General features: G+C 38.4%; 2 protein-coding genes across 2 annotated transcripts in view; one reads left to right on the forward strand and one right to left on the reverse strand.

The window, feature by feature from the left end:
* The window catches only part of farsa (phenylalanyl-tRNA synthetase subunit alpha), a 38,610-nt gene extending 36,262 nt beyond the window's left edge, over positions 1 to 2,348 (reverse strand). Inside the window, exons 1-2 of the mRNA XM_069927165.1 lie at positions 2,193 to 2,348; positions 203 to 340 (exon numbers count right to left, since the gene is read on the reverse strand). Coding sequence (XP_069783266.1) covers positions 203 to 340; positions 2,193 to 2,339 — 285 coding nt within the window. The 5' untranslated portion in view covers positions 2,340 to 2,348. The remainder of the gene's footprint in view (positions 1 to 202; positions 341 to 2,192) is intronic.
* Positions 2,349 to 2,549: 201 nt separating this feature from the next.
* LOC138758361 (calreticulin-like) overlaps positions 2,550 to 12,299 on the forward strand; it is a 59,722-nt gene continuing 49,972 nt past the window's right edge. The window contains exon 1 of the mRNA XM_069927174.1: positions 2,550 to 2,727. Within this exon, the coding sequence (XP_069783275.1) occupies positions 2,688 to 2,727 (40 nt within the window). The 5' untranslated portion in view covers positions 2,550 to 2,687. The remainder of the gene's footprint in view (positions 2,728 to 12,299) is intronic.

Raw genomic sequence — 12,299 nt, forward strand, 5'->3', positions numbered from 1 at the left:
ATTTCTGGGTGGTTTGGATTTGACAGTACTTGGAGGCCACATACAGACACGTGGAATTTAAATGATTGGCCACTGGTAGATCCCTGTCACTGAAGCAGACAGAGTGAAGGTGTTCAGCGAAGTGATTTCCCAGTCTGTGACCAGTCTCTCTGATGTAGAGAAGTCTACAATGGGGCACCTGATGCAAAAATCACATGCTCACCATGAGTTCACTCTGAGCAATTCCGTTCGGTGGAATAGCATCAAAGACTTGGGCTTCATGGCTGCCTTTCTCCAGAATATCTTTTCCTTCTTCAGTCAGCTCCCAGTGTTTATGGGACCGTTGCTCGGCCTTGATCACCTGCGGGAGAACAAGCCAAAGCATCAAGATTCAACATCAAATATGATCAGATGGAAAAGCAGTTTCTAAAGAAGTCCCTGGTCTGACACTCTGTGCAATGTTTCCACCAGCAGAGCCTTTCCTCCCCTTTCAACATTGATCTTCTGTTCCCACCAACCACTATTCTTCTTACAACGCATCTGTCCTTTTGCCTCTGCTCTTCCCACTATTCAGGGACCCAAATGCTCCAAGTAAAGCAGAGAATTATTTGTATTTCTTCCAATCTAGTGGATTGCATTCAATGTCATGTGCAACTTGTAAATGGATCAAAATTCTTACTTGCAGCAGCCCCAGGAACTCGAGACACACCAACTACAATCGTAAAAATTAAATTACTACAATATGCCAACAGAAAAACAAATAATATTAAAGTAGAGATGAATCAATGTTCACAGTAGCAGTGAGTACATGAAAGTTTCAATAGTACAGGCAGATCTTTTGGTGCTGCTGGAGTAGTTTGTAATTAGGGTTAAGTAGCTCAGTGTTCACAATGCAAATGGCTCTGGAAAGCAACCAAATGTACCATTTTGTGAAGGATCTGCATGCCTGTGACTCTGAGTTCTCTGTTACGTATCTTATTTTAAATCCTCATCCTACTCTAACCTTTCTGTTCCCTTTGCACAGTTATAACAAAGGCCAATGCAAGTGCAAGCAACAGCACTTTATTATCCATCTGGGCATGTTGCAAGTCTTCTCAACACCATATTGAATTCGACAGTCAACCACCTATAAGAGCAGCTTAGGTTCTCTCTGCTCAGTCTGCCTTGATCTGCTGGCCCAGTATTTCACAAAGTTTTAGATTCCTTTGTGTTCTCACTCTCTGTCTCCTATGCAACCCTTTAATCTATGCCTCTCCTTCTCTCATTCTACGCAACTCAAAGCTGATGTTTTACTTTCTGCAGGAGCAGCCTGACCGTGCTTCCAGCATTCTGTTTTCAGTTTAATTTTATCCAAACAGCGGGATTTTTAAAATTTCCACTTTTTGTGTTGAGTGCTGACTGATGGGTGGCATCAGCAGGACCTGGTGCAATGAGGTGATGGGGCATGGAGAAGGATTTAACAAGATGAACAATTTAAATTTATTCTAGTTAAATACTGGGAAGACCAAAGCCACTACATTCACTAATCTATAAGTTTATTAGATTGCCCAATTCCAGACCTCTCCCCAGCGAATCTCTGAATCAGATTACAGACTTCCTTGATGCAGAGTAGAGTTTTAGACATCAAATCCATGGCATCTCCAAGCTTAACACTGCTCTGCTGCATCCAAAAACTGATTTAAATATTCAAATCTCAAGTTTCCATCTTGTGTTATTTCTTGTAAAGTTAAGGTCATGCAAATGCATGTTCCAACTAACATTTACATTATCCAATCAGCACCAAGCAGGGTCATTTATTATACTTTAATTTCTAGCTCAAAAATAGCTAGAGTTTCAAATTCCCATTTTCATTTTTGCACCTATCCAACATCTCGCCCTGCTTTTTCCTGCAGCATTGCATATGCTGAGTCCCTAACTGCCTTGCAGGGTGCCAGAGCCTTCCCCTCCCTCTCAAAGCAGGTCCCCATGCTACTCTCCTGCCTTTGCTTCCCTCTCACCTCACCCCTCCCATCTCCCCACCTGTCAACGCTCACCGGCCCCACCCATCTTCCACCCGGCCACGCCCACCTCCTTGGATCCTCCCATCGGGCCCCGCCCCACTTCGAACCCTCCGGGCCCCGCCCCTTCCCCAATCTCGCCCTCCCACGTGGGTGAATGACGGCCACTGCCTGCCTGCCGCTCCCCCGGTTCCTCCCTTCTCCCCTCCCACTCACATCGTCAAGAGTCTGCAGGCTCTTCACGGCCCCCACCACCAGCTGGTGGTCTAGGGCCAGGCTGGCGGCCATCTCAGCGCTGTCGGCGCCTCCATCCACCTCCTGCAGCCTCAGCAGCAACGCATCCTGCAGCTCTCGCTCCGCCATCTTGGCACTGACCTCTCACCCCGCCGCCCGCCTCGGTGATAAACACAAATAATATAACACCATATCTCACACCGCCGTTCTCCCAGCATAAGTATCAGCAAGGGCATGCTAAATTTACCAGCTATTTAATAAAATTCGCATCCTATGTAGGGGCGGTTTTGGTTGGACTGATCACGTGATGCCACCCCTACTAAGATGGAGGACAGTGGGGTAGCTGTGCTCTCTCAGTGACCATTCATCTGTTCTAACTCCTCACAGTCACCACCAAACACCTTCTAACACGTTATTCTTTAACCAGGCGCCCCTGATTCTGCAGTCTGTGTGCGAAGGAGGAGGGGGGGCAGATGGATGGCTCCACACAACCTCATGCCCATGGTCTCCATCAACAGTAAGTGACAAATATCTGCAGATGTTGGGGGAATACTTGCCTCCTCTGACATCTCAGCACTTGGTTCAGGCTCCACATATAATCGAGCCTGCTCCGCCATTCAATGTGATCATGGCTGATCTGATGTTGGGTTCATCTCCACCTCCCCATATCCCTTAATTCTCAGCTAGGTAAAAAATCTATCCAACCTTGCCTTAAATATATTTACTGAGGTCGCCTTCACTGCTTCAATGGGCGGCAAATTCCACAGATTCCCCTCCCTCTGACAAATCAGTTCTTCCATTCTAACTCTACTACCCTGGATTCTGAGGTTCTGTCCCCTAGTTCTGGTCTCCCCCACCAATGGGAACAACTTGCCTTCTGTGACTGAATATGTAATATTTTATATATTATATATAGATACATTTTAAAGGAGAAATACTGTAGCAGGTTTTCCAGTGTAGGTCACAAACACTTCAAAACTGATCTCATTTAAAATGCAAGACAGACAGTCCAGTGCTGAGTGCCTTTGCAAAAACTTTGAAGAATTCCTGTAAGGACTTCACAAGTAAGTGTTAATTGGACATGCTGTGGAGTTATAGATTATTGTTTTGGAAAGGAACAGATGAACAGACTCGGAATATTAGGTCCGTTGCCTCAATCTGTCTGAATGCAGTGTGCTGTTCTTTTTTTTTATTTTTTATTTTTCACACCATAAATCACATTAACCATGGTACACACTTTTTCCTTTTCACACATATACAGTGCCATTTTCTCCCCCCCCCCCCACCTTCCCTCCTCACATCCCACCCTCCCTACCTCCCCCCTCCCGTCCATTTAAAGTATACAATCTAGGATACATTAAACCAGTCAGACAATGTTGTCATTCAATAAAAATACACCAGAAATTCTACTGAGTCCATTCTTTTCATTTCCTTTTCCTTCCGTTAACTTAGGTAATGATTGTCCCCGGTAGGTTTTCGCTATTGTATTTAATGTAAGGCTCCCATATTTGTTCGAATATTTCAATATTATTTCTTAAACTATATGTTATTTTTTCTAATGGAATACATTTATTCATTTCTATATACCATTGTTGTATTTTCAAATTATCTTCCAATTTCCAGATTGACATAATACATTTTTTTGCTATGGCTAGAGCTATCTTAACAAATCTATTTTGTGCATCCTCCAAATCAATTCCAAATTCTTTGTTTTTTATGTTACTTAGGAGGAAGATCTCTGGATTCTTTGGTATATTGTTTTCTGTTATTTTATTTAATATCTGATTTAGATCTTCCCAAAATTTTTTAACTTTCTCACATGTCCAGATTGCATGAATTGTTGTTCCCATTTCTTTTTTACATCGAAAACATCTATCAGATACTATTGGGTCCCATTTATTTAACTTTTGAGGTGTAATGTATAGCCTGTTTATCCAGTTATATTGTATCATACGTAACCTCGTATTTATTGTATTTCTCATCGTTCCGGAGCATAACTTCTCCCATGTTTCCTTTTTTATCTTTTAATTTAAATCTTGTTCCCATTTTTGTTTAGTTTTACCATTTGTTTCCTCATTCTCCTTTTCTTGCAGTTTAATATACATATTTGTTATAAATCTTTTGATTAACATTGTATCTGTAATCACATATTCAAGATTACTTCCCTCTGGCAAACTTAAACTGCTTCCTAATTTATCCTTCAAGTAGGATCTCAATTGGTAATATGCCAGTGCTGTATCTCCAATTATATTGTACTTATCTTTCATTTGTTCAAAGGATAAGAATCTATTTCCTGAAAAACAATTTTCTATTCTTTTAATCCCGTTTTTTTCCCATTCTCTAAAGGAAAGGTTATCTATTGTAAAAGGGAGTAACTTGTTTTGCGTCAATATTAGTTTTGGTAATTGATAATTTGTTTTATTTCTTTCTACATGAATCTACTTCCAAATATTGAGGAGATGATGTAATACTGGAGAACTTCTATGTTGTACCAATTTTTCATCCCATTTATATAATATATGTTCAGGTATCTTTTCCCCTATTTTATCTAATTCTAATCTCGTCCAATCTGGCTTTTCCCTTGTTTGATAAAAATCTGATAGGTATCTTAATTGTGCAGCTCTATAATAATTTTTAAAGTTTGGCAGTTGTAAGCCTCCTTGTTTATACCATTCTGTTAATTTATCTAGTGCTATCCTCGCTTTCCCCCCTCTCCATAAAAATTTCCTTATTATTTTCTTAAACTCCTTGAAGAATTTCTCTGTCAGTTGTATTGGCAATGCCTGAAATAAGTATAATATCCTTGGAAAAATGTTCATTTTAATACAATTTATCCTTCCTATTAGTGTTAGTGGTAAATCTTTCCAATGCTCTAAATCGTCCTGTAATTTTTTCATTAGTGGATAATAATTGAGTTTATATAGTTGGCTGAGATTTTTGTTTATTTGTACACCTAGGTATCTTATTGCTTGCATTTGCCATCTAAATGGTGATTCCTTCTTAAATTTTGAGAAATCTGCATTATTCATAGGCATTGCTTCACTTTTATTTATGTTTATCTTGTAACCCGACACTTCTCCATATTCCTTCAATTTCTTATATAATTCTTTTATTGATAGTTCTGGTTCTGTTAAGTACACTATAACATCATCCGCAAATAAACTGATTTTATATTCCTTGTCTTTTATTTTTATTCCTTTTATATTATTATCTGTTCTTATCAATTCTGCTAGTGGTTCTATAGCTAACGCAAACAATAAAGGTGATAGTGGGCATCCCTGTCGTGTTGACCTGCTTAAGTTAAATTGTTTTGATACATGTCCATTTACTGTCACTTTCGCTAATGGTCCCTTATATAATGCTTTAATCCAATTAATATACTTCTCCGGTAAACTGAATTTTTGCAATACTTTGAACAAATAATTCCATTCTACTCTGTCAAAGGCCTTCTCTGCATCTAAAGCAACTGCTACTGTTGGTGCTTTATTCCCTTCTACTGCATGAATTAAGTTAATAAATTTACAAATATTGTCTGTTGTGCGTCTTTTTTTGATAAATCCAGTTTGGTCTAGATTTACCATTTTCGGTACATACTCTGCTAATCTGTTTGCTAATAATTTAGCTATTATCTTATAATCTGTGTTAAGTAAAGATATTGGTCTATATGGCGCTGGTGTGAGTGGATCTTTCCCTTGCTTTAGTATTACTGTAATTATTGCTGTTTTACATGAATCTGGTAAGCTTTGCGTTTTATCAATCTGGTTGATTACTTCCAGGAGGGGCGGAATTAATAAGTCTTTAAATGTTTTATAGAATTCTATTGGGAATCCATCCTCTCCTGGTGTCTTATTATTTGGTAATTTTTTTATTATCTCTTGTATTTCTACTATTCCAAATGGCTCTGTTAATTTATTTTGTTCCTCTATTTGTAGTTTTGGTAGTTCAATTTTAGTTAGAAATTCATCTATTTTCCCTTCTTTCCCTTCGTTTTCAGTTCGGTATAATTGTTCATAGAATTCTCTAAAGTTTTCCTTAATTTCTTTTGGATTATATGTAATTTGTTTGTCTTTTTTCCTTGATGCCAATACCATTTTCTTAGCTTGTTCTGTCTTAAGCTGCCATGCTAGGATTTTGTGCGTTTTTTCACCTAGTTCATAATATTTCTGTTTTGTCTTCATTATATTTTTCTCCACCTTATATGTTTGTAGTGTTTCATATTTTATTTTTTTATCCGCCAATTCTCTTCTTTTAGTAATATCTTCCTTCATTACTAATTCTTTTTCTATATTTACTATTTCCCTTTCCAACTGCTCTGTTTCCTGATTATAGTCCTTCTTCATCTTAGTTACATAACTTATTATTTGCCCTCTAATGAATGCTTTCATTGCATCGCATAGTATAAACTTATCTTCCACTGATTCCGTATTTATTTCAAAATACATTTTAATTTGTTTTTCAATAAATTCTCTAAAATCCTGCCTTTTAAGTAACATGGGGTTTAATCTCCATCTATACATTCTTGGAGGGATGTCCTCTAACTTTACTGTCAATATTAAGGGTGAATGGTCCGATAGTATTCTAGCTTTATATTCTGTTTTTTTTACTCTATCTTGCATACGAGCTGATAACAAAAATAGGTCTATTCTTGAGTATGTTTTATGTCTAGCCGAGTAATATGAATATTCCTTTTCCTTTGGGTGTTGTTTCCTCCATATATCCAAAAGTTGCATTTCTTACATCGATTTAATTATAAATTTGGTTACTTTGTTCTTTCTGTTAATTTTTTTCCCAGTTTTGTCCATATTTGAATCCAAATTCAGGTTGAAATCCCCTCCTATTAATATGTTCCCTTGCGTATCTGCTATCTTCAAAAAGATATCTTGCATAAACTTTTGATCTTCTTCATTAGGTGAATATACATTGAGTAGATTCCATAACTCCGAATATATCTGACATTTTATCATTACATATCTCCCTGCTGGATCTATTATTTCCTCTTCTATTTTAAATGGCACATTTTTACTAATTAATATAGCTACTCCTCTTGCTTTTGAATTATACGATGCTGCTGTTACGTGACCTACCCAATCTCTCTTTAATTTCTTATGCTTCAATTCAGTTAAATGTGTTTCTTGCACAAATGCTATATCAATTTTTTCTTTTTTCAGTAAATTTAGCAGTTTCTTCCTTTTAATTTGGTTATGTATTCCATTAATATTTAAAGACATATAGTTCAACGTAGCCATTTTATACTTTGTTTATCTTCCCTTTCTGTTTCTCCATTATTACCTTTCCTTCTTATCCATTTCTGTTTTCTTGTTTTGAATCCTTTATAAGACAACATTCCTAAAACATCAAACATTTTCCTTATTCTCCTATTTAAAACTTCTTTAGCCCCAATCCCCCCTTCCCCTCCTGAGTTGTCCTTTATCCCTTGTCGGACAACCATATCTCCCCTCTCCATTTGGATTTGCGAATTCACTCGCAAGCGTCAGCTGATTTTTCAGTGACCGTAACACCCCCCCACCCAGCCCCCCCCAGAAAAGATCTCACTTTTCATATGTGACAAAGGTCACTCTTTTAATTCCCTCCTTATTCCCTCTATACCTTTTCCTTCCCTTATTAATTCTTGTCTATACTATCTATATTTTCCTCTAAATACGGATACATTCATGTATGCACATTATACATATACACACATATACCTCTTTACCCACATACATATAAATCGTGGTCATTTTTACTCTTATTACGTGTCTTCATCTCTCTGTTTGTTTTGTAGTTGTTCTGCAAATTTCCTTGCTTCCTCTGGATCCGAGAATAGTTTTTTTTCCATAAGATCGTTTTCGATGTTTTGAACTCCTTCCTCCTCTTCAGATTCTTTTTAGTTTGCAGTTTTTTGTACTCTCGTTACACGTCTTCATCTCTCAGTCTATTTTGTAATTGTTCTGCAAATTTTCGTCCTTCCTCTGGATCCGAGAATAGTCTGTTTTGCTGTCCTGGAATAAATATTTTCAATACCGCTGGATGCTTTAGTATAAATTTATACCCTTTCTTCCATAAAATCGCCTTTGCTGTATTGAACTCCTTTCTCTTCTTCAGGAGTTCAAAACTTATATCTGGATAAATGAAGATTTTTTGCCCTTTGTACTCCAGTGGCTTATTGTCCTCTCTTACTTTTTCCATTGTTTTCTCCAGTACCTTTTCTCTTGTAGTATATCTTAGGAATTTTACTAAAACAGATCTTGGCTTTTGTTGTGATTGTGGTTTAAAGGCCAATGATCTATGTGCCCTTTCTATTTCCATTTCTTGCTGTAGTTCTGGACATCCTAGGATCCTAGGGATCCAATCTTTTATAAACTCTCTCATATTCTTGCCTTCTTCATCTTCCTTAAGGCCCACTATCTTTATGTTATTTCTTCTGTTATAATTTTCCATTATATCTATTTTCTGAGCTAACAGTTCTTGTGTCTCTTTAACTTTTTTATTAGATTCCTCTAATTTCTTTTTTAAGTCCTCTACCTCCATTTCTACTGCTGCTTCTCGTTCTTGCACCTTGTCCATTCTTTTTCCCATTTCTGATAAGGTCATATCTATTTTATTCATTTTCTCTTCTGTATTGTTTATTCTTCTTCTTAAATCATTAAATTCTTGCGCTTGCCATTCTTTAAATGACTCCATGTATTCTTTAATAAGAGAAAGTATATCCTTTATCTTGCCTTTCCCTTCTTCTTCTATTTCACTGTACTCTTCCTCTTCCTCTTCTTCTTCCTCTGGGTTGGCCATCTGTTGTTTCTTTGTTGCCCTTTTCTTCTCTTCTTTCTTGTTTTCGTTGTCTTCTATGTTCTCCTCTTGCTGCAGGTGTTCTGCAGCTGTCGTTGCCGGCTGTGGAGATCGACTCCCCAGCTGGTCACCCCTCCTGTCGGTGTGTTTTTTTTCATGCGTATCGCGCATGCACGACTCCTCGCGCATGTGCGGTTGCGCACTTTTACTCGGCTCAGCGAGCCATTTTTGTAGTCCATATTCTACCAACCTGAGGGAGCGGGTTTCTCTCTCCACCGCGGGCCTCTTCAAACAGGTAAGGCCTTTTCCTTCATCTTCCATTGTCTTCCTCTCTTCTTACCGTTGGTTTCGACTTTTCTTTTTTCGTCGCCATCTTCTTTCCACCTTTATATTCACTTTACTTTGATTTTTATTTCTGTGCCTTTGTGTTTTGCTTTGTTTTTTCTGACTTTTCTGGAGAGGGCTGGAGTTCACCGTCCGGCCACTACTCCATCACGTGACTCCCCCAGTGTGCTGTTCTTTGAAAGTCATGTGGTTTTGCAAGCAGAGAGAGTCAAAGTGGTTTTTTCTCTGTGAGACAGAGAGAGAGGGAGAATTCAGTTCTATAGTTCAACAACAGCAGCTGGGACTGAAACATGACAATCTGGCAAGCTTGTGGAAAACCCCATTTTGAAGATGGGTTGTGAGTTCTTAGTTTAGTCTGGTCAAAGCCCTTCTGGCCCATACAAGAGGAAATGGCTGGCTGTATAATATTTCACTTGTAATAAGGGAAACAAAAAGGAACTCTGTGATGACCTGAAAACCCTGATAGGGCAAGTTTCTTCAGCAAGACACTGAATTACTGATCTGAAGAAATCAGTTTGTGTCCAACAAGTAACAAGCATCCAAGAGTAATATACAGTGCTGCAGGGTTGGATGGTGGGAAATAGATTTCAGCCCTCATTTAATGTCATACAATGTCCTATATTTCTGTACCTACAGGCTGAAGGCCACGTTAATGAGTGGTACATTGATCTCTATTGTGAAATGAGATGTGGAACTTAAACAAGAAGGTGTTAGCAAGATTTTCTTCTTTTGATTTACATCGTGCTGCTTCACATATAGGTCAGAGTAAGAAGAATAGAGGATGCATCAGGTTTTTTTCAAAGCTTGGTAGGTTTGTGATTATCATTCCTTGTTCAAAATCTTTTTTTTTCATTTCCAATCTTTGGTTAAATAAATTTCAGAGGTGGAAAATCTTGTGAAATCATAAGAGAGTAACAACCTGAGTCTCAACGTGGACAAGACAAAGGAGATGATTGTGGACTTCAGGAGGACCAGGAATTACCACCCTCCACTACACATCAATGACTGTCAGAGAGGGAGTGGAGAGCAGTAATTCCTTGGAATTCACTCAACTTTTCCTCACTTGTCACGAAGGTGCATCTATGACTGGACTTCCTGAGAAGACTGAAGCAGGCAAGACTACCAACCTCCATTATGTCAACATTCTATAAGAGCTCTATTGGGACCATCCTGGCCAGCTCCATTATAGTGTAGTATGGCAGCTGCAGATAAATGGATCGAAGATCAATCCACAGGATCATAATAGTGACCCTTCCCCACCCCATCTATGAGATCTACTGGGATTGTTGTCTGGAGAGAATGAGCAAAATCATTGAGGACCCCTTCCACCCTGCACATGACATCTTTCAGCTGCTCCAGTCAGGGAAGAGTTTCAGGAGTGTCAGAGCCAGCACCATTAGGCTGAGGAACAGATTTTTCCCCACGGGCAGTAAGAATGCTGAACGACCAAAGGAACTGCTTACCTTAGCCATCTAAGGCTCTCATATGTACAAAACAAAATTTACTTATTTATTTTTATATATGAATACTTGTCCTGCATATATATTGTTTGTCTGTTTGTGTGTTATGTCTAGTTGTGTGTCTGCATGTTTTTCACCGAGGACCAGAGAACTCTGTTTCATCATGTTGTACTTGTGCAATCAGATAGCAATAAGTCCCCCAATTTCCATAATGGGAAAGTTTCTCAATTATTAACCTCAGGCCTCTGGAACACTTGTATTGCAGCACATGGTATCAGACCTTGGAAATGTACGTTACTGAACCAGGGTCCTTGAGATACGATCAAATAATGGTATTCATTACTGTCATACACATAAGTACAATATACATGTGCACCAACATTATTACTTGCTGCAGCCAGAGGTACTTTAAAAAAAGACAACTACAATAGCATACACTTAATTCCCTTCGAATGGAAAGAGAAATGAAAATATATGATTAATCTGTGAATTCTCTACAACAAAAAATAATTGAATTTTGAAAATTATGTATTTTTAAAATTTAGACATGCAGCACAATAACAGGCCCTTTCGACCCACAACCCCATGCCAGCCAATTACACCCAATTGATCTACCCCCAGTACATTTTGAATGGTGGGAGGAAACCTGAGCCCCTGGGGAAAACCCACATAGACATGAAGAGAACGTACAAACTCCATTCAGACAGCAGTGGATTCAAACATGGATCAATGGTGCTGCAATAGCATTGTGCTAACTGCTACTCTAACAATGCCACCACTCTGTATAATTTAAAAAAATCTCTGCAAGTTTCTGTACAATCAAATCTTATTTCATTGTAGAAAATTTACACCCGAGAAGGAAACCATTTGGCCCCTTATGTCATAGAGACTTCACGCCGCCCAGCCCAATCAGTCCCCTCCACACCTCGTGTGGATGAACTGAATTATAGCTTGATCAAAAGTACTGCAGAAACTCAGCAGGTCACATGGCATCTATTCCAGAAGTAAAGGGTAGCCAATGTTATCGGCCTGATCCCAAAGGGGCTGCAACACTCTTGTGCATTGCACTACAATCAGAGCATCGGCAGGCTTCCCTGTTTAACTGAATTACAGCTGTCCTGACATTCTAAGTGGTGCTTGGTAGTCCAGGTTAGAAGTGAAACAAAAGTCTGCAGAAACTGTGATGAATTTCAAAGAGCCAATAAATTCTTAATTACAACTACCCTTAATAAACAATGAACTATTCCCCCTTGTACCTTTTGTCTCATCACTTTGAATGCATGTTCTCTCATGGGAAGTAAAACATGAAAGTCTGCAGACATCGTGGTTGAAGTAAAATCACAATACTGGAGAAACTCAGCAGGTCAATCAATGTCCTTTTTTTATCAAAGGTAAAAATACATAACCAACGATTCGGGCTTGAGCCCTTCATCAATTTGTTTACATTTCTTTCTATTTATAATTCTCTCTTTTGTATACAAATCTTTTCTTGAGTACAGTG

The sequence above is a fragment of the Narcine bancroftii genome, chromosome 3 (assembly GCF_036971445.1).
Source record: "Narcine bancroftii isolate sNarBan1 chromosome 3, sNarBan1.hap1, whole genome shotgun sequence".
In the NCBI taxonomy this organism is placed as follows: Eukaryota; Metazoa; Chordata; class Chondrichthyes; order Torpediniformes; family Narcinidae; genus Narcine; species Narcine bancroftii.